The 20,197-nt window shown below is 57.0% G+C and overlaps 7 protein-coding genes across 7 annotated transcripts; 5 read left to right on the top strand and 2 right to left on the bottom strand.

Annotated features, from left to right (window-relative positions):
• Nucleotides 1–1,301: 1,301 nt before the first annotated feature.
• BXZ73DRAFT_74874 (uncharacterized protein) lies at nucleotides 1,302–3,131 on the top strand (the record flags this gene model as incomplete). Its single annotated transcript, XM_048022113.1, has 8 exons — nucleotides 1,302–1,398; nucleotides 1,459–1,717; nucleotides 1,774–1,835; nucleotides 1,955–1,986; nucleotides 2,049–2,146; nucleotides 2,261–2,360; nucleotides 2,633–2,664; nucleotides 2,720–3,131. 8 exons carry the CDS (start codon nucleotides 1,302–1,304, stop codon nucleotides 3,129–3,131), a joined length of 1,092 nt encoding a protein of 363 aa, XP_047881154.1.
• Nucleotides 3,132–4,296: 1,165 nt separating this feature from the next.
• Nucleotides 4,297–5,985, top strand: BXZ73DRAFT_98058 (uncharacterized protein; the record flags this gene model as incomplete). The annotated part of the gene is made up of 8 exons (XM_048027572.1): nucleotides 4,297–4,322; nucleotides 4,383–4,417; nucleotides 4,476–4,642; nucleotides 5,055–5,152; nucleotides 5,347–5,412; nucleotides 5,468–5,519; nucleotides 5,590–5,621; nucleotides 5,676–5,985. The coding sequence occupies 8 exons, from the start codon at nucleotides 4,297–4,299 to the stop codon at nucleotides 5,983–5,985; spliced, it is 786 nt and encodes a 261-aa protein (XP_047881153.1).
• Nucleotides 5,986–6,590: 605 nt separating this feature from the next.
• On the bottom strand, nucleotides 6,591–9,003 carry BXZ73DRAFT_98057 (alpha beta-hydrolase; the record flags this gene model as incomplete). Its single annotated transcript, XM_048027571.1, has 13 exons — nucleotides 6,591–6,931; nucleotides 7,002–7,314; nucleotides 7,365–7,472; nucleotides 7,528–7,795; nucleotides 7,848–7,917; nucleotides 7,968–8,033; nucleotides 8,093–8,100; nucleotides 8,156–8,230; nucleotides 8,283–8,310; nucleotides 8,370–8,382; nucleotides 8,449–8,513; nucleotides 8,572–8,762; nucleotides 8,816–9,003. The coding sequence occupies 13 exons, from the start codon at nucleotides 9,001–9,003 to the stop codon at nucleotides 6,591–6,593; spliced, it is 1,734 nt and encodes a 577-aa protein (XP_047881152.1).
• A 736-nt stretch (nucleotides 9,004–9,739) lies between these two features.
• On the bottom strand, nucleotides 9,740–10,946 carry BXZ73DRAFT_98056 (uncharacterized protein; the record flags this gene model as incomplete). Its single annotated transcript, XM_048027570.1, has 7 exons — nucleotides 9,740–9,850; nucleotides 9,909–9,971; nucleotides 10,024–10,276; nucleotides 10,330–10,490; nucleotides 10,547–10,623; nucleotides 10,677–10,740; nucleotides 10,794–10,946. 7 exons carry the CDS (start codon nucleotides 10,944–10,946, stop codon nucleotides 9,740–9,742), a joined length of 882 nt encoding a protein of 293 aa, XP_047881151.1.
• Nucleotides 10,947–11,730: 784 nt separating this feature from the next.
• BXZ73DRAFT_74870 (uncharacterized protein) lies at nucleotides 11,731–13,450 on the top strand (the record flags this gene model as incomplete). The annotated part of the gene is made up of 9 exons (XM_048022112.1): nucleotides 11,731–12,042; nucleotides 12,106–12,169; nucleotides 12,230–12,545; nucleotides 12,632–12,644; nucleotides 12,703–12,807; nucleotides 12,862–12,925; nucleotides 12,979–13,136; nucleotides 13,196–13,303; nucleotides 13,367–13,450. 9 exons carry the CDS (start codon nucleotides 11,731–11,733, stop codon nucleotides 13,448–13,450), a joined length of 1,224 nt encoding a protein of 407 aa, XP_047881150.1.
• A 269-nt stretch (nucleotides 13,451–13,719) lies between these two features.
• Nucleotides 13,720–15,911, top strand: BXZ73DRAFT_74869 (uncharacterized protein; the record flags this gene model as incomplete). Its single annotated transcript, XM_048022111.1, has 10 exons — nucleotides 13,720–13,876; nucleotides 14,188–14,235; nucleotides 14,383–14,512; nucleotides 14,691–14,752; nucleotides 14,810–14,904; nucleotides 14,967–15,064; nucleotides 15,256–15,323; nucleotides 15,363–15,378; nucleotides 15,428–15,562; nucleotides 15,632–15,911. 10 exons carry the CDS (start codon nucleotides 13,720–13,722, stop codon nucleotides 15,909–15,911), a joined length of 1,089 nt encoding a protein of 362 aa, XP_047881149.1.
• Nucleotides 15,912–16,824: 913 nt separating this feature from the next.
• BXZ73DRAFT_41380 (uncharacterized protein) lies at nucleotides 16,825–18,845 on the top strand (the record flags this gene model as incomplete). The annotated part of the gene is made up of 7 exons (XM_048018760.1): nucleotides 16,825–17,289; nucleotides 17,343–17,903; nucleotides 17,961–18,006; nucleotides 18,063–18,427; nucleotides 18,484–18,554; nucleotides 18,609–18,639; nucleotides 18,696–18,845. The coding sequence occupies 7 exons, from the start codon at nucleotides 16,825–16,827 to the stop codon at nucleotides 18,843–18,845; spliced, it is 1,689 nt and encodes a 562-aa protein (XP_047881148.1).
• Between the last annotated feature and the right edge of the window lie 1,352 nt (nucleotides 18,846–20,197).

The following is a 20,197-nucleotide window of genomic DNA, read 5'->3' as shown; positions in this document are numbered from 1 at the left end:
ACAAGATGACTGCCCGGAATCAACGGTAGCCATATGACGTCACGAAAAAGACAGGCGCGCCGGCGTCAAGACCTCCCATTCCCTCCCATCTCTCCAACCTGCGCGTATCCGAGATCGTGGCATCGTCTGGCTGCTCTCTCGCTGATTGTGACTACGCCAAGCTCACGGTGACTCACCATAGACACTGGCGTCCCCGGCGGCTGGCACATGGGCCAGATCGTGCGCATCTACGGTCTCGTCCATGAGCCCTATCTTCCAGGCCTCGTGCGTCCCCGTCGTCATCCCCCACGACACACCATGCACCGATTTGATTCATTTTTCTTCGACAGGCGTCCCCGTCTCTCGACGGCCCCTGCTAGGAGACCATAGCAGCCTGTACTTCTTTCAACGACACGCCCCGGTCTCCTGGATGGAGTCCATGTTCTCTTCATCTGGCGCGGGCGACGGAAGAGGATGGGTTGATCACGCGTCCCTGCTCGTACTCGACGGAGATCGGCTGTGTGGAGTGCTAACCGGGCTTTGGGCCTGCCAGTCACGGTACTCCTTGCAACTCGCCTTTCGCCACGGTCACTGTACGTAAGTGCCCGGGTCTCGCCGGGCCGCTGGCCTCCCACTACTAATGAGCCATCTCTGTTGCCACTTTCTACGCGTGCTCGAGTTATACATGCTCTCAAATAGCGCATCTGGCACGCTCTGCGCGCACAGTCAAATTCGGTGACGGGCGAAGAAGGCGAGCTACAAGCGGGTTCCTTGAAAGAAAGGCCGAGGTGTGGCCACCCGACTCCGAGACCATTGGCGCTTATGCGCCGCCTAGCGGACGATGGTAGCGACGACTTGCCATTCTCGGATCACTCGGACGGCCACTCTCGACACCTGCCATGTCACCACCACCCTATCAACACTCGGATCCGACTCCCTGCATCCGTCCATCCGCCAAGTTCCACCGCCGCGGCCTCGGTCGCGGCCATCAGCTATGCTCACTTCACAGTGGCTAGCCTACGTCTATCTCCACTCTGAGTCTCTGACCATCGTTCCATTTCATCTCCAGGTTGGCACGGATCCCCCACCGGAGTTCCCGCAGCGACATCGAGATGAAATAATCCCCAAATTTGGTCGAGGCTGACTTGCTCGCGCCCCCGCGAAGTGTTTCGGGTACGTAACCTCATGAGGGTCTGAGCATGTATAAGGACGCCCTGGTCCTTGGTCGCTGCCATACAGAGCACTCACTTGACGCCTGTCCCCTCCTCTGCAGCCCTAGCTTACTCTCAAACACCTCTTCAAGTCACTCGCCGGTCGCAGCTATGGGAAGTCAGCCGACGAACGTAGCTGTTAATGTTAGCGCGAGCTGGCGTGCGCGAGCCAGTTTTCAGAATAAGTGTACGGCGGTTGGAGGCGTCAGTAGGTGGTGCACCCGAAGTACGAATTTGAGCTGTCTGACCCCTCGTTCCTCCTTCCCAGCGCTCATCACCTACGACTACCTCCTCACACTTGATCGCGAGATTCGGTACATCTGGAGGGGGAAGTTCACGGGTGCAAGTGCGATCTACATCGTCACACGTTACTCCTCCTTGGCCTCCCACATCGTCAACTCCCTCAATCTCTTCCCTTGGCCCGGCGATTCATCAGCAGTGAGCGTCTTCCTGACTCCCGAGCCCCAACAGATACCAGCCACCTCTGACGCTCTTAACGTGGCAGATGTACGCACGCAGCCGCGCCTGTTCGCGTCTCAGCTCTTTCGCGGTGCACACACTGATCCGCGCTCCCGCCCCGCAGGTGTCACGGGACCACAGTGGCATTTTCTGTAATGGGTGCCGTCGTTGTCGTGGGTGCCGCGGGTGAGTTCTTGAGTCGGGAGCAGAGTTCTGCCAATGACTGATCACTGTGTGCGTAGTGTTTTCGTCGTTGCGGGCGCACGCGCTGTGCAAACGCAAACGCATCTCCTGTCTCGTGTTAGCGCTAGGGTCTGCGAACGCTGTCCCCTTGGTTGTGAGCATCCCCATTCTTTTTTTAACTTGGCTGTGTTCGACTCAACCCTGGGCTTCTCTCAGTACGGAGCGACCAAGATTCGTTCCCGCCACATCCCAGGACCAAACAACATCAGCACCAAGTGCATCGTGGATTTCTTGCGACACAAGTCCTTTCGCACGTGAGTGGGCTAGGTGTATCCTGAATGAAGCCTGGGCCAATCACCTCCTTTCGTGACAGGGGTTTGTTATCGCTTTCCCCCTCAGTAGACGCCTCTTGACTTGATATCGAACAGCGATCATCGTCGGACGTTCCTGTGGAGTTATCTGCGACTTGCTGGTCCTTACGTTGACGTGGAGACATGCAAGGCCATGGAGAGGAAGCGCACGCCAGAGGTTCACCCTTACGACGGCGTTTTTTGAGAATGGTAACTGCGTTCTTCTGGGTAATTGTAGTCTGTACATTGACGCATACACGACACTGTAGGCGTTTTATACTTTGTGTGAGCCATATGTCCCTTCCGCATTTGCTCTCGTCGCTCACACACTGCCCGTCCAGTGTCCTCCTCTTGGTGAACGTCTTGACCCTTTCTTTCATCAACAACATCCAGGTAAACCTGTGCGCTTGATACCTGCACCCGAATTCGAAGCTGATGTTACCTTTCCAGATCTCGCCTGCTTTCGTCGGTGCATTGCCCGGGTGGGTTTTCTCGCCATTCCGCTCCGTTATCTCTGCTTATGAGCCCCCGGTGCAGCACTGCTGCAGTGTTGACCTCCCGCTTCATCCTCGACTTGTTCGAAGCGAGCACGAGGACGCGCTTCGGCACTGGCCCCACAGTACGCCTCTCTGACATGCCCAGTATGGTGCCCTCGCGCTTGCTCGCGTCCCGACACGTTGGCGGTCTCGCCGCGGCTGGCCCCTCCCGAGGGATTTTCGACGCGGATGTCAGCTGGCGCGGGACAGAAGACAGCGAGAGCGTCTCCGGCACCACGGATGACTACGACTTCGAGCTCCGGCCTGTTAACTTGGAACAACACGCCAGCGCACAGCACCGGTCCGACAACGTCCTCGACGACATCCCGCGGCGGCCCGACAACAACACACCACCCCTGTCGCGGGCACAGCCCACTCACCACGCGCCAGACCTCGGTAGACATACCTCCTAAGTTAGACAGACTCGCGCCCTTCCGTGCCCCAACCTTCCCTCTCGTACATACCACCCTCTACATACTGCACATATTGCTACCGCGTCCCAATCAAGCTATAAGGGGAGGGAAAACGCAACGTGACACACCCGCATGAAGAAGGAGATCCCGAGACGGCGTCCGTCCGCGCTCGCTCGACCACCCGCAGCGCCTGGGCACCGCACGCGGAAGTAAATGGGTCGCGGGCGAGCCGTCCGGCGACCAGAGTCGACGGCACTCACACTGCAAGCTGCCGCTCCATGGACATAATCACATTGTACCACCCCCATCCCCCGCGCTAGATCGCCGGGCCCTCCTGCTCGTCCCGCTCGTCCCAGTTTTCGCGCACCCGAGTGCTGGAGCTTGTCGTCGGCATGCACAGAGACCGAACACTGAGAGCGAACTCGGATTTTCAGGTGCGCCCGAAGACGCGCTAGCCAAAAGAGCAGGCGGCTCAGCAAGGCCGAAGGCCATGGGCGCCTATGTTCCGCGGCTGACTTACTCAGCTTGGACCACAACCCTCTCCGGGCCGCTCCGCAACGGCGACGATGGACAGAGATGACAGCCAGGGGCCTCGTAACATTTCACCTGACTGCTACTTGCTCGTCTAAATGGAGGATAGTCAACGTTTGAAGGCACGTCCGTCGTCCCGGTGCTTTCACCTGTCTGTCACCGGATGTACTAGATTCTCACCACAACTTCACGGATCATCCTCTCATGGACACCGCAACACTCGGATTCTCCTGCGCACCAGCCTTGTGCGTTTAGCCATGCAGTGTCTCAAGTCGTATTGTTTATATGTGCATTGATCAACGTTCACTTCAGACCGCTGCAGTGCGTGTCACGGCTCTGCTCTACACCTTCGCACCGCTCAACCGGATTTCGAATTCGGTGACGTGCCACGAGGATGCGGATATCGGCATACTTAATATTTTACACAGCGACACCCTTCTCCGCGGCGCCGCCTTCATGAGGAAATTTTCACAGACTAACTCGCCCGCACTACCCGAAGCGTTTCGGGTATACGTAACTTCATGTATAAGAACACTCTGGTTCTTCGTCCCTGCCATACTGAGTACTCGACGCCTGTGCCCTGCTTCGCAGCCCCAGCTTGATCTCAAACATCTCTTCGACGCTGGTCGCAGCTATGGAACGCCAAATCGCTATCGGCGCGTACGTACCAGCCGTTGCAAGATGGTACCACGAGCTCGCATACTAACGTACGCGAGATAGTCTCGCGAGCAAATGGGCGGTGGTCGCAGCCATCGGTAAGTGGTACACGTGGAGTACGAAGTTGGATTGCCTGATCCATTCTTTTGTTCTCAGCCGTCACCTACGACTACTTCCTCACACTCAATACAGAGATTCAGTATGTCTGGAGCAGAAAGATGACGAGTGCAGGCGCGATCTATGTCGTCATACGTTGCTCCTCATTGGTCACCATCATCCTCGGCTTCCTCGATTGCTTCCCTTGGCCGGGCAAATCATCACCAGTGAGGGTTTTCATGAGACCTGACAAAGACTAGACGCCTCTGACGCTCTTGCCATGCAGATGTACGCACCTGACCGCACCTATTCGCGTCCCGGCTCTTTTGCAGTGCACACGCTAATCTGCGCTACCGTCTCGCAGCTGCAACGCAATCACACTGTGTTTTTCTTTATTGGTCACCGTCATACTCATATCCGGCGCGGGTGGGTTCTTGAGTTGAGAGCTGAGATTCGACAATGAATAATCGCGGTATGCTGCAGTGTTCTCGTCGCTGCGAGCGCACGCGCTGTGCCAATGGAAACCCCTCACTTTCTGCATTTTAGTGCTGGGGTGTGGGAACGCCGTCCCCTCGCTTGTGAGCACTCTCATTCTTTTTCCACTTGAATGTGTCGAATTCGACCCTGGGCTTCGCCTAGTACGCAGCGATCAAGACTCGGTCCACCTACGACCCAGGACCCCACAACATGCTCACCTTGTGCAACGCGGATTTCTCACATTTCGAGTTCTTCCGCGAGTGAGTAGGCTAGGTGTATCGTGAACCACGCTCGAGCTAATCGCCCACTTCTACAGGGGTCCGTTAGCGCTTTTCTTCCTCGGTAGACATCTCTTGACTTGATACCGCACAGCGATCATCCTCGGGCGTTCCTGCGGGATTCTGAGCGACCTTATCGTTCTGATCTTGACATGTATGCATACGGGTCCGCGTAGAGGAAACGCACAGCAGGGGCTGAGAATTACCGCGGCGTTCTTTCAAAATGGCGTCGCCTACTTCGCGTAAGCCATAGGTCCCTCCCTTCCGCGTTTCGCACACACATCATACTTCCGACAGTGCACTCCTCGTTGGAAACATCATTAACCTCGCATTCATCAACGATGTGCAGGTAACGCTGCGCCCCATGCGCTTGATGCCTTCACTGCCAGAGTTCGAAGCTAATGCCACCTTTCAACCAGCTATTGTTCAATCTCATCGGGGCGCTCACCGCGTGCGTCTTCTGTTATCCCGCTACGTTATCCCTGCTGACGAACTCCCGGTGCAGCATGACGGTGGTCTTGACCTGCCGTTTCATCCTCGACTTATTCGAAGCGAGCGCGAGGGCGCGCTTCGGCACTGTCCCGACATTACACCTCTCGGCCATGGTGCGCTCGCGCTCGCTTGCGTTCGCACACGTCGGCGGCGTCAGCGCGACTGGCGCTTCTGCAGGAATTTTCGGCGCGGATGTCAGTTGGGGCAGTACAGAAGAGAGCGAGAGCGACTGGAGTAAGAAAGACGAATGCGGCTTCGAGCTCCAGCCTATGAACCCGGAACGACAAACACCGGATGTGCACGCTTTCAGATCGGATTCGTGAGCATGTAGAGCGTGCCTGTGATTTAGATCTCGAAGCTATCCATGTGTCTCAGAAGAGTCATGGTGATGTTTGTGGTTGTTTGTTACCACAAGATGACTGCTCCGAAGACACGGTAGCCATATGACGTCATGACAATCATAGAACGACAATGAGTATATATACCTAGATACCAAGTTTGAAGCAAATCGGGAGTGGTTCACAGAACCGTGCCACCAAAAGGCTATTGCGCGGTCACCAAAGGACAATGACGGTCCCACAGTAAGGGATTTAGCATGAGTAAACAAGCAAACAAACAAACCCGGAACGACATAAATCGGATGTGCACCCTCTCGTATCGAATTCATGAACGTTTAGAATGTGTCTGCCGGTTAGATCCCAAAGTGCAGGTATCTTATCAAAGCGTCGTTGTGATGTTTGCGGTTGTTTGTCGCCACAAAATGACTGCTTAGAAGGCGATGCGAAGCCTCACGCGTGGAAGCCAGCGGCAGTTCGCTCAAACTTATGAGAGACCGAGATAATGTACATCGCCGAGTGACTTCTAGAACGTCCAAGCCCGTCCGTGTTCGCGACCCCTCCTCCCCCGCTCCTCCGCAACCAACACCAGCCTACATCGGGTACTTGCGCGACAACACCGTCATGAACTCCATCGCGTCAGACCGGTAGTCGTCCCTCGTCGTGATCGGCTCAATCCCGTCGTCGTGGAAGGTGAGCATGCGGCGCAGCTCGGGGGTGTAAGGGTACCACTTCGCGATGTCCCTCACCGGCGAGTTGGGGTCGAGCTCCGCGGCGAAGTGGATGAAGTACGGCGCGAGGTCGCTGTAGGTCGCAAGGTAGCCGCCGCCGACGTTGCCCGACAGGATCCGCCGCTGGGTCCACGGGAAGAGGTCGACCAGGTCGGAGCCGTGGAAGGCGCCGAGGTTGGGCATGGTGGTGAACGTGCGGCTCACTAGCAGACAGTGGACTCGGTCAGCTTCGTCGCGGTCGGAGGTCCCTGGCGGAAGGCGACGCGGACGTACTGCGGTAGGCCCACGTGGGCTGCTCTCCAGAACGGTGCTTGAGGAAGAAGCGGCGGGGCGCTTGGAAGACGAGGTCGCCCTGGATGGCTGCGATGCGCTGGAACTGCTGCGGGAATACTATGGACGACACCCCGCGCTGTCGCCGGTTCCTGCGCGTGACGTCCATCATGGGATATAGCTCGAAGAGACGGTCCATCTCGTGCCTGGTGGCATGTGGCATGTAGGTGGAGCGGATGTATTGGAGCGCGTCTTCGTCTGTTGCAACCAAGCTGCGCGATGCCAGGGAGAATACTGAGCCTTCGTCCTCGCAGCTCTGTTGGTGCTCAGCACGAGTACCCGACGGATATCAAGAGTAATGCTCACCCCTGATATCATCGGTAAATCGAGGACGCGTCCTTCCGCCACCATCTTCTGCGGTTCGTCCTCAAGGAAGTCTCCATCTACGCGTGGAAGCCATGCGAGGTTCAGGGACTGATCGAGAGATTGTTACATGCATAGGTGGAAGGTATATCAGGGTGGCGCGCACCTGATGTGTCATGAAGGAGGGAGAATTGTCGACAGCACGCTTGAGAGCCTCGAATGGAACGTTGCGCAGACATTGCAACGTATCCGTGGCTTTGGAGCAGCGAGTGTCCTTCACAAGCGTGTTGTAGTCGTTCTGACCGTTCTTGATGTCCCCGACGGGGATAGGCGCACCGCTCTGCATGATCGCGCCGCGGAAGAGATTTCGGTTGCGGTCGCCGCTACCAAGCATATGGAGAGACGCGGATATCGCCCCTGCGCTCTGTCCCCAGCTGTGGGGCATGCCTGAGAATGGAAGGTGATGGCTTAGATGGATGAACGCACATGGTGACTTTTTTCGGATCTCCGCCGAACGCTTGGATGTACTTTTGAATCCACTCGAGTGCCGCACGCTCTGCTCTTGATCGTCAGTCACATGCCACATATCGACGCCGAGCAACTCACGATCCCGCAGGCCGAGGTTCCCCACATGAGCGTCTTTGACCTCCTTGCCGGCCAGGAACCCGTATGCTGTGTAGGACGCCAAATCTGAGCAGGAGTGCATTGTACCCGCGTGGACCGGCGCTCACCAGATACTCTGTCGACGACGTCAAGTCAGTATGCATATACTACCATGAAAGAAATCAGCGCACCTGTAGTTCATGCTGACGAAGATGACGGGGTTGTTGATCTCCAGCGACTGCTGCACGATGAAGGTCCCGTCGTATCTAGCATACACATATTAGAAAGGTGCACTGTCGCGCATACATTGCTACTCACTGGCTAGAACCCCCTATCTCGAAGCCACCTATGCGTGTAAGGGCATCTCGTCAGAACAGGCACAAATCTTGTGGCAAAGGGGGTCACCTCCGAAGATCCACTAAACGACCAACACGTGTGATGAGCTGCTGAGCTGCTATTCCGTTACGACCATGCGAAGACTCACTGCGAGCACGGGGAGGTTGTCGCCTTTCTCGGCCCCGCGAGGAGCGATGACGTTCAGCGAGAGACCTGACGGGACTGACGTGAGCGCGCCTAGTACGCGGGGGACAGAGCTCGAGAGACGCACAGTCCTCACTGGTCTCCTTCAAAACAAGCGCCGTGTAGACCTTGTCGACGATCTGCCGGACGACGTTCCACTTATCGAGCTTGGCGAAGAGGAGTGGGAGCGTGATGGCTTGCTGGGGGCACGCCGGGCCGTACTTGGTAGCCGTGAACGACTTGGTGTATGCCTCGATTGGCTGCGGCAGGTCGAAACGACTAGAGGATCGGAATGAGCGTCTGGGAAGAGGCATGCACCGCAGGAGACTCACGGGGCCGCGGCGAATGGGATACCGAGGAACTTTTCGACGTTGTTGCCCCTGACGCCGGTGACCGTCGCCTCGTCGAGCTTCACGGTGGGCGAAGATCCGAACTTGGGGATGCTCATGTATCCCGGGGGAGAAGCGAGGGAGAGCGCGGAGAGCAGGAGGGGAAGGAGGAAATAGTGCAGAGGCCGCATCGTGGAAGCAAGCGACTAGCGGAGCAGGGAGGACGACGGGAGGGTCCTGTAGCAAAGAGACTGAGCAGAGGGCGACGACTGGGAGGCTCTGTCGCTCATCGTGCGGGGGCCTTATATGCGCTCTCGACATGTCCTGTTGCGCCGAACCGAGGTCTTCGGAGGTGCGCGTTGAAGTTTAGGGGCCGCAAAGAACCGTGCTCGCCGTTGCTGGGCGGCGAGAGAGGAGGAGGGGTGAGGGTGTCCCGGCCGGCGGCGAGTCGTGGCGCAAGGCCGGTGCTGCTTCTAGTAGGCTTCTATGAGACTCATTTCGTGTTCGGTCCAGCTGGGCCCCGCTGTAGGCTCGCCGGGCGTGCGGCTCGCCCGCCTGCCTCAGCCCACGTCGGGCCCGAGCCGGAGGACTCCCGTGCCCGCCGTCGTCGGCTCATGCCCGCTGTCCTCCTCTTAATTCACGGCCTTGTTGAACACGCCACCCTCGTCGTCGTCACTGCGGCTGGTGCCGCGCTGGATCCAAAAGTCCGTGCGCCTATATTAAACGCCGAAGGCGGCTGCGTGCGGCACAGGCGTACTCGGCAGCGGCATAAACCAATGAAACGACTTGCGAAGCCGGGAGCACGGATGGACTCAAATGCGCAAAGCGTGGAGAGAGGGAAAACATAGAAAGAGAGTACCCTCCGTCATTACAATGCACAGGTGCATCGCAACGCGAACTCGCATGCCACCGGATATGTCACAGACACTAGAACTTGTTTGTCTTGGAGTAGACGTCGTAAAGCGCAGCAAGCTCCGTCCAGTACGGAACCGCCTCCTTGGCGCGTTCCTGCGCCGAATAGTGTCGATACTGCTCAGCCTGCCGTAAGACGCTGTCAGCCCCTTCCTGTAACTCAGGTCACTCATCGAGAGCGCACCTGAGTAACGCCGTTCTTTTCGGCCTTGAGCGCCGCGATGCGGTCCTGTATTTCCTTTGCGAGCTTCGAGAGTCTTCAGCGATCGTGTGCACCGGCACGCAGAGCCTCAACGTACCTTGGATATCGGCTTGTCGAATACCGCGTTGAAAAGCGATGCATGCTTCTTGAGCACGCTGCACACCTCGTCAACGCCCTGCGCGACCTCGTGCGCGAGATCGCGCAGAGACTCGGCATGACTCGCGCCCGTACGCTGGAGTGGCGCGTGCGGTTCCTCAAGCTGCGTAGAGGCTTCGGATTGGCGCATACTGCTGAACCAAGAACTCAGGAGCCCTTTCCCTTGTACACCGCGCGTGGACGCCTGGATGGAACTGCTCACAGCGGTGTCAACCCAGCACCGAAGCATGCTTGAACTGCGACTCACTCGGTGGGGCTGCTCTCGGATTGATGGCGCGCGCTCTCGGCGTCTTGTCTCATAATGTCGCTGATGATGTGCTGCAGGTCGGTCGTGATGGCGCCGAAGGACTTGGATATCGCATCTGCTTCGGTGGAGAAGTTGCCGGTGGTGTACATCGACTCCAAACTCTGACGAGAATGCAGTTAGAGACGGATGCATCGACAGACACCGGAGACAACAGTACCTCGGCATCCATCGACAGCGTTGAGATTCTCTCGTCTACGGAGGCATGAGCCCTGTCGCCGCCGATGACAAGGTAGACTGCGGGGAGATGAGATCAACGACGCCAAATGCCGATTTGAACGATGCCGTACATTTCAGAAACGCAACGAAGCGGCTCGCAGCGACCTCCGAGTCGATGATCAACTTGGAGTATGCCTGCGTGAAAGGTCGTTAGAGGGAGTGGGGTGCTTGTTCAGCCGAAAGCTCACGTCATTGGCTTGAGCCCACTGCCTGGCGTGCTTTTCGCTCGCCAGGATCGCGTCAATCTCGGCGATTTTCCTTTCAAAGCTGGGGAGGAGGCGGCTCAAGCTCAGAGCCTCGTGCGCGAGCTCCTGGAAATGTGCAGAGGGAGGTGGGGCCATGGTGCGTTGGAAGGAGAGAGAGACTTCGAGTTCGCACTGGGACAAAGACGAGCGGGGGTGGAAGGCTCGCAGGCTGGGGCCGCTACGCGCATTGACGTCAGGGATATCGGCCACACGGAGGCGAACTTGCAATTGTCCGTGGCCAGTGTCCGGCGTCTGGCAGCAGTTGCAGCCCAGAGGTAGCGATCGCGAGCTCGGTGGAGTTAAGCTAAGAGCATGTTCGGCTATCGAGCACACGCTCGCGCGGAAGACAGGAGTGCTAGTGAGCAGACACTCTCGCGAGGACCGAGCCGCCGAACGCAGCAAGGAGCGGCCTCGGGTGGCCTCGGGTGACACCGGATGGCACCAGCACAGGCGGCGCCCGATTTGCTGAGACCTCCCGGCGCTCCTTGCTCTCTCACAACTCTCTGCTCGACTCCCGACCCGCATACAGTCATGTCTGACTCCAGGCCGAACATACATGCAGATACCCCTGGACGTGCCACATTCCGCCGACATCTTCCATGTTGTCGGCCATCAGGACCCCGGGTGTCTGACGGGCCATGAACTCGCCGCGAAGGAACGGCAACGTGCGAACCGGGCCCGAACTCGAAGCCACTTTCACGAGCACAGAAAGAGCGACTGGAACGCCCTGTTCGGCGTCCCCGGCGTGTCCAAGTGCGCTCGCTCGTCACGGTCTCTCCTCCGACCACCCTTGCGCGACATATAATCCTTGCGCCCAGATGCTCCAACTCTTCAGCCCCGTCTCTCGCCGCATCAACCCCCACCGTCCCATTCCCCCGCCATGTCCCTCACCATCTCGTCCACCGTCCCCCAAGAGGAGGTCGAAGCGTACCGCCTCCACCTCGAAGAGTCGCTCTCCGACCCCGAGGTCCGTGCCGCTGCATCCGAGGCCTTCATGGAAGGCCTCAAGGACACCTCGATTTCGGAGGACATGGGGTCCGAGATCGCTGCGCTTGGTGACACGACGCGCGAGATTCGCGCTGGCTTCACCGCGGTCGCGCGCGAGGTCGCCGCGTTTGACGCCGCCGGCTTCAACAAGGACGCAAAAGGACAGCCGGCGCGGTTGGCTCCTACCTGGAGCGCTTTCTCAGATGTGCGTATATGCGCGCTTCAACGGCGCGTATACCTGTGCTGACCGGCACTCCCTTTGTCTCAGAGGTTCGAGCAGAGCTTGTCGTGGAGCCGCGACGTCGCGGCCGTGGGAGTCTCCGTTCTCAGAAGTGCGTAGCATGACGCCTTGCGCTCGCTCGGACGGGACTAACGTACCCTTCGATGTGCAGTGTACTCCGAGGTCATTTTGGCCAACGTCAAGATCGGTGACGACGTCGACGATCTCAACAAGAGATTACACAACTTCTTGGAGGTGGGACACTTAATCGACGCCCTGCTCGTTACGCTGATGCCGCCGTTGCAGATCATCAAGGTCAAGGAGACCGAAGCTCAGCAGTCACGCATGAGCTTCGTCGCGCTCGCAAAGGACGTCCGCACCTTCGGCATTACGCTCGAGGACGCGATGCAGGCCGCCGGAACCCAGTTGAACAGCGAGCTGCGAGTGGCCAAGAAGCACGTCCGGACACTCGGGGACAAGCTCTTGCAGTGCGTACTCCGCAGCCTTTCGCCGCGTATGAGCCATCTGGATTAATCGCGCTTGGATTTCGTGCTTCGCAAATCGCGATACCTAGAATTGAACAAGAGGTACGCCCAACGATTCGTTTCTTGAATGCTTGGCAATCGCTCATGTTCATCTTCGCAGATTCAGGCGTTTACAAAGGCGACAGGCGGAGTGCTCGCGAGAGGTGTGAAGGCTGCCGTTGGCGCTTTTTCAGCTGTCAGTCCTCGCTTTACCAGGCGTGTCTTTGTGAGTTCCTTCGGATGTGCGGTATTTCTGTGCCTCACCCTCTGCGGTTTCAAGAACCGGGTGCTGGATAAACTGAACAAGAAGGCCGAGATAACGGTGCTTAACCACCGGTATGAAGGTCCGTCCTCTGGCTCGGATCGCACCGTCGTCGTCTCATCGGCATCATTTCAGAAACAGAACGTGTGTACCAGGAGCGTCAGCAGATGTTGAAGGAGGTCAAGGGGCAGCAGTCGTCCCTGAAGCAGTTTCAGGACTCTCTTCCGGAGACGACGGAGCGCATCAACCATGTCGCGATCAAGTCCGAGGCCATCGCGGGCATCTGGCAAATTGTACGTTGTTCTTCGTATTCTTGAGTGGTTGTATCTGACGAGCAACGCGCGTCCACCAGCTCAAGTCCGACATCATCCAGCTGCGGACCGACCTCGAGCTGTCCGTCGGCGTTCAAGGTGGCGAAACCGAGGGTGTCAAGGAGGATACCTGCGAGAAGGCCAGCGCGGTACGTACTGCGTGTCGAGATTCTGGACGTCACGCGTGTTTCTGAACAATGTTCGTTTCAAAGGACTTCCTCAAGCGTCTGGAGCTCACGCGCGTCACGTACGGCCGCCTCGCGGACATGTTCAACCTGTACTCGAAGCAATTCTGACTGAGGTTTCGGCGTCGCATTTGTCTGATGTCTCACGTGTGGTAATTGAACAACTTGTAACATAGTTCAGCTATAAGTATCTCCGCGGTCCCTGTGCCGCCAATGCAACTCCGCCATCATGTCGATGAGCCTCGGAGTTCGCGCTGGCCGTGCGCCCCTAGGCCTGTTGATAGTTATCTCACAGGGGTACTAACGCTCTCTTACGGTCCCCGCTAGACGCCACCACCCAGTGCGTTCGTTGGTCCGTCGAGGTCTCGTCCGCCTATGCCATGCCACCGCAAACCCGTCTTCGCTCTGGCACCGTTCGCGTCCGACAATTGATGCCTGGGTACGGGGCGATTCAAGCTGGGCCATATACAACTGGCCAGGTCCAAGCAACCTCTGGGATAGTACGGCCTCCACCTCCTCAGTGGTTTCCTTCCGCAAGTGAGTCAACCGCCATGGAATCTAGCGAGGTCCAGGCTCACGCCGCCGCCTCGAACTAGCATAGCGTAAGGCAGCAGTCAATTACGAAGGCCAACTGAAACGTTGGATCGATCGTACGCCTGACCATGGGCAGTTAGGGACTAATCAGGGGCTAGCTGGCAGTCGTTTAGGTCCTCCCCGTTCCCAGATATCCCGGCGGAGACAACGTCCGCACCCGTCAACCTCCCCCTTCCATCCCCCACGACAAGCTTGAGGAATTGGCGAGTCCTGCCCTGTATTCCTAAGTTGCACCTATGCTCACATCCTGGTAGATACTCTGTCTCTTCAACATCGGTCGCAGCTATGGGAAGTCAACCGCCGTACGTAGCCGTTGATGGTACCGCGAGCTAGCGTGCTCACACACGTGGAACAGTCTTCAGAACAAATGGGCGGTGGTCGGAGCTCTCAGTAGGCGACACCTGAAGTACGAAGTTGAATTGTCTGATGCCTTTTCACCTTCAACCCAGCCGTAATGACGTACGACCACATCCTCAACATTGATCGCGAGGTGCAGTACGTCTGGAGGAAGAAGATCGCGAGTGCAGGCGTGATCTATATCGCCATACGCTACTCCTCATTGACGTCCAACATGCTCATGTTCGTCAATTTCTTCCCTTGGCCCGGCAAATCATCATCAGTGAGAGCCTTCCTGAGCACCGACAGATGCTAGACACCTCTGACCCCCTTGACCTGGCAGAAGTACGCACCCGGCTGCGCTTTTTCCCACCTCGGCTCCTTCGCACTGCACACACTAATCTGCGCTACCGCCCTGCAGTTGTAACGGGATCACAGTGGCATTTTCTGTGATGGGTGCTATCATTATCATGGGCTCCGCTTGTGGGTTCTCGGGTCGAAGGCCGAGTTCTTCCAATGACTGATGACAGTATGCCGTAGTGTTTTCGGCGTTGCGAGCGTACGCGTTGTGCCGGCGCAACTCCATCGCCCTCCTCGTTTTAGTGCTAGGGTCTGCGAACGCCGTTCCCTCGATTGTGAGCACTGTCATCCTTCCTTCCGCTTGACTGCATCAAACTCAACCCTGGGCTTCGCTCAGTATGCAGCGGTCAAGAATAGGGCCACCTACGACCCAGGGCCCTACAACCTGGATACCGTCTGCGACGTGGACTTCTCGCAGTTTCTATCCCTCCGCAAGTCAGCGGGCTAGGCGTATCGTAAATCAAGCTTGCGCTAAACTTCCTTTTACAGTGGTCCGTTGTCGCTTTCCTCCCTCGGCAGAGCCTCTTGACTTGACAATAAACAGCGATAATCGTCGGGCGTTCCTGCGGGGTTGTTTGCGACCTTATCGTTCTTATTTTGACATGGAAGTACGCAGGACCGCGTAGAGGAAGCTCACGCCGGAGATTCGGCCTCACGACGGCTCTGTTTCAGAATGGTAACTACGTCGTTGTAGGTCAGTGACTCCGTACATTGACCATCCACTGCGTTTCAGGTGTCGCATACTTCGCGTACGTCCCTTCCGCGTCTGTCCTCGTCGTTCACCCATGATGCATCCAGTGCGCTCCTCGTCTGCAACCTCTTGAACCTTGTTTTCGTCACCAACGTCGAGGTAACACTGCGCTTCAAGCGTTTCATGCCTCCATCAAAGCTCAAAGCTGATGTCACCTTTCCAGCTCTTGCTCGATCTCATGGGTACGATGAGCACGTGCGTTTTTACCGCCGTCCCGCTCCGCGATATCTGCTGATGATCTTCCGGTGCAGCACGTCGGTGATCTTGACCTGCCGCTTCATCCTCGATTTGTTCGAGGCGAGCGACGGCTCGCGCCTGGAACCTGGCCCGACCGCTCCCAGTCACTTGAGGCCGTCGCACCCGGCCCCGGCGTACCGAAACGTCGGCGGCGGTTTCAGCGTGACCAGTCTCTCTCAAGGCGTTTTCGACGCGGGCGTCACCTGGCACGATGCGGAAGACAGCGAGAGCGCCTGTAGCAACGAGCCCGACTACAACTACGAGCTCCAGACTAAGCCGAGTCAGATGGAATGAGATATGGGACGACACAAAACCGGATGTGCTCTGTAGCTGATGTGGTCGATTCGAATTTCGATCGCTATCCGAGCTTCGGCGCGTGCTCGTCACTGGCGCGCTGCACCAAGTCTGGTACTTACTTCGCATGTACGCACACGGCACGCCATACGCTCTCCCATTTCCCTACGCGACTTCCTCCTGGCTCCCTGCTCATCTCCGTCTCTATTGTATCGGTTGTATATGTAAAAACAGACTCACCAAATCGGATGTATTTTAGGATATATCGAGATTGGTCAACTGAGAACGAGACCACTAAAGACAGGGTGGCACAGCTCCATCACCCCGACCTGCGTGTATCTGCATTCGTGGCCGCGTCAAGCTCACCATGGACGCCCACTGCGCCGCCATCGGCGTGAAGTTATGACACTGCATGCCAGGGTCTACGTACCTGACCGCGACGCGAGCAGGCTCTTCCTCTCTAGTCTTGACTGCGCGAAATTCCTCCTAACGTTCCACCTCTGTGAAATAGGCTTGCGGTATGCGCGTTGCTCAGTGCAGCCTCTCGTTCGGGATCGCTTTTTGGAGAGGCCGAGAATGTACAAGCGTCGTCTACCCCCAGTCCACCGAGCCTTCAATGGCCCGACGACGTTCGAAGACGGGGTATATCGCAGAGCTCTCGGAAGCTCGTGAGCTGGTCGGAGAATGAGATTGCTGTTTGATGATTCAGTGAGATTTAAACGAGTTCCGAGCGTCCTGCAGTGCGCCTTCCGCCCGATCCGGGCCGTGGCGCCCGCCTGCGTTGAAACCGGAGGTACGGTGTTGGAGGGTGTTGGTCGAAGAACTCTTGCTTCTTCCTCCTGCTCTTCCTCCTGCTCCTGCTCTCTCTCTCTCTCTCGCATCTGCCAGCCGTCAGCGAAGAACGCCACAGTCCATGTCGAGCCCTCAGGCGCCCCGTCCCCCGGCAGTCCCCTCACCAACGTTCCGCACTCGTCCGACCCGCACAACGTCCGCCACGAGCCATGTCCGCCAGCTCACCCGTCGCCCATCCCTGTCGGGCGTACCGCTGACGAACCCGGTCACCGGCGCAGCAAAGACACAACGGACATCCAAGACCACCCAGAAGCTTGTTGTTCTTCCCTCCGCGCCACAAACCAAGCCTCCTCCACTGGACGCGGACGACGATGAAGAAGCGCTGCACGGATACGAGACAGACCAGGGGCTGCGGGAGCACAAGAGCGCGGGAGAGCGGATGAACAAAGACCAGCGCGAGAAGGCAGGGTTCAGACGCATCACGGCGTACTGTGTCGCAGAGAGCTTCAAAATGAAACTCCTCGCCAGCTTCTTGAAGCGCGAGCACAACGTCAAGCCTCGCGTGTTCGATGAAGCCATGTATGTGGTGAGCGGCGTACTCTGTGTTCGCTGAGACTTTGACTTCAACGACTGTGGTAGATGTATCATCTCCCCCTTCTTCCCGGCTATGGCCCTGGATCCAATATTCGGTCGTCTGCGCCTCCCACTTCGCCTGGAAACGAGGATCCTAGCTCTGGTCTCTCAGAAGCGGAAGACGAGGGCTACCAAGGTGGCTATTTTGCCTCACTAGACCCCTCCACTTCCCCAGGTATAGACGGGTTCATTCCCTCTACTTCACCGGAGACCATGACCCATCGTCCGTCGGCACCAACGCCTGAAGGCCCGGGGGTGGTCTCAGAAGTCGGTCAGATCGCCCGCTCACAGGATGGTGCTCCCTTTCTCAGCCCAGAAGACAGTCATCCGGTGATCATAGCGCCCCGAAGACAGAATTTTGGACGGCCTCGGAAGACCCCCCGGCGTACCATCACAACAGACGAGCAGAACTTCGCGGAGGCGATTTTCTTCCAGTATGGCGTGGTCGTTTTCTTCGGAATGCGGGAAGATCAAGAGTTGAGCATCCTCGAGGATGTGGAAGCTGGCCTGAACATGGTGCGGAAGATCCCTTTCGACGACTGGGAAGTCGAAGCGTTCCACTATGCGGTGAGCAGAGCTAGTGTCTATGATAGGTCAAGTTCTGACCTCTTCCACCCAATGAAGCATGAACCGAACATTGCGTTTCCCCGCATATACAACGACTTCTTTAGTGAGTGAGGTACGGATTTCTCTAGGCTCGTCGCTCAACGGGCCGCATATATGCAGCATTCAAGACCCATTCCCACCTCCTTCAACTGTCAGTTGCACACGCGCTGGCCCAGTCGACTCTCCTTGCCCACTACGAGACCATGGCCCACCGGATCCTTTCCTCCCCCCGTACGCGCTCCATCCCCGCTCAGCTCGCTGCAACAGGCGTTCTCGCAATCCCCCGCAAGGAGGCGCTCAAGCTCACTGGCCGTCTCTTTACTCTTCGTCGCGACATCAACCTCGTGAGCAACGTGCTTGACGTACCGGAGCTGTTCTGGGACGAAGCTAGCCTCAAGGCTCTATACGACGCGGTGCGGGAGTATATGGAGATTGAGCCGAGGGTTCAGGTTTTGAACGAGAAGATCGCAGTCGCCGAGGATCTGGTGAGTGGTGCATACTTGTCCGATGATTAAGAGACAAGCCAACGTTCGACGCTCAGCTTAGTGCGATTCATGATCACCTAAACAACAACGCGATGGATCGAATCACTTGGATCATTATCTGGTGCGTGTCCATGTTGCGTATACTCCCTCTTTTTTTTTGTCTGACAGATGGTAATCGCAGGCTCATCGTGGTCGCGTGCATGGTGGAAGTGGTGCGTACGATTTTCGCTTGCTGTCCTGACATTTTCCTGATACCATCGTGACTCAGGGCGAAGTCGTCGCGCGTCTTATTGTGCACGCCACAATGGGGTCTGAGGACTCTGTTGTTCCGACCGCCGCACAGGTGCTCAACAACATGAGTCGTGAGGACGCCATCATGGCGCTCGAACGAATTGCCCAAGGACTGTCTCCGTTGTAGTCCATCTTCGTCGTTACCCTCTCGGACTCGCACATGAATGCCCACATCTGGATCTTGCTCATTCCTTGTATCGATATCGCATTTATGTACCATGTCGCTTTTACCCCCACGTCACTTGTTTTGCATACATCCGAGTTCATTCAAGCAACACGCTTTCGAGGTTGTCGATGGTCTCAAAGCGGAGGTGAGAGCTGATTGTTGCGGATCACTGCGCTTCACATACTGACCACCAACATGTTTGATGGCGCTGTCAGAGCCTCCAATATGCGGCAAACACTCGACGCAGGGTTGGTCCTGATTTAATTGCTGTCGGCTGCCAACTAATTTGGGCCTCTCTTGTCTCCTGCTCCTCCAGTTGCATTCATAATATCTGATTATCTGATAATCACCACCACATCCTGTGAGGCGGGTATCCATGTGTTGTCTAGCGTCGTGCTATTTACTACAAATTTACTAGGATTTTGATGAAAGGGGGAGCTCATCGGCAACAATCAAAAGCGCGTGTGCCCTAGCTTCTCGGCTGTGTAGTCCCTGAGCGATTACAGCAACTCGGCGACCGCAGCATCACGCGGATGTAACCGCACAGCGACCCTGCAAAAGTTCCCATTCAGGTGGTCACCCAATGTGTGCCCCGCGCGACCAGCGCGTTGGGACTAGTACCAGTCTCGTACCTCCACCATCTCGTCGGCGTGCTGGACACTCGTGCTTGAAGGTTCGTACATGAGTACCAGGTGAGATCTTGCGTCCTTTGCTTTGGTTGTAGTGGACTCTGACATATTTAAAGGAGTCTCGAGCTGCTTGCCAATATTGACGGAGTTGGGTACCAGATCGCCGCAGCATCAGGTAAGACATCCAGCGATCACAGGATTCGCCTTTTCACAGAATTCAGGTACTGATCTTGCTTGCAGTCTTCTTTTTGTTCGACTATTGCCTCACGCTCTCGAGGGAAGTTCGCTATGTCTGGTCCCGACCGCTCTCGAGCTCGTCACTCCTCTTCCTGACGATCAGGTACATGGGCTTGGCAGGCGCCATCGTTCTACTTGTCTTCCTAACGCCATTTCCCTGGAAAACGACGATCGTAAGTGTTTGTGAACTCGTCATTCGCGTGAGCGTTCACTGACTGCTGTCGTGCAGAGGTGCGTACGGTATGCGTACTTTTTGTGTGTTTGCCTCATGGCCTTCCCGTCTGTAGTTGCAGCGCGATTCTTCGCGTGGCCGCAGCGACCGATGTGGTGGTGCTCACGGGAGCTGCAGGTCTGTTGATACACTTTCATATCGCCGCAACCTGAGTCTGATGACGTTGGAAGTGTTCACCGCGCTACGAGCCTTCGCGCTCACTAAGCACAATAAGT

Source organism: Epithele typhae (genome assembly GCF_022376455.1).
Source record: "Epithele typhae strain CBS 203.58 chromosome Unknown BXZ73scaffold_6, whole genome shotgun sequence".
Lineage (NCBI taxonomy): Eukaryota > Fungi > Basidiomycota > Agaricomycetes > Polyporales > Epitheliaceae > Epithele > Epithele typhae.
The sequence above is the reverse complement of the archived record's forward strand: the minus strand, read 5'-3'. Positions and strand labels throughout refer to the sequence as shown.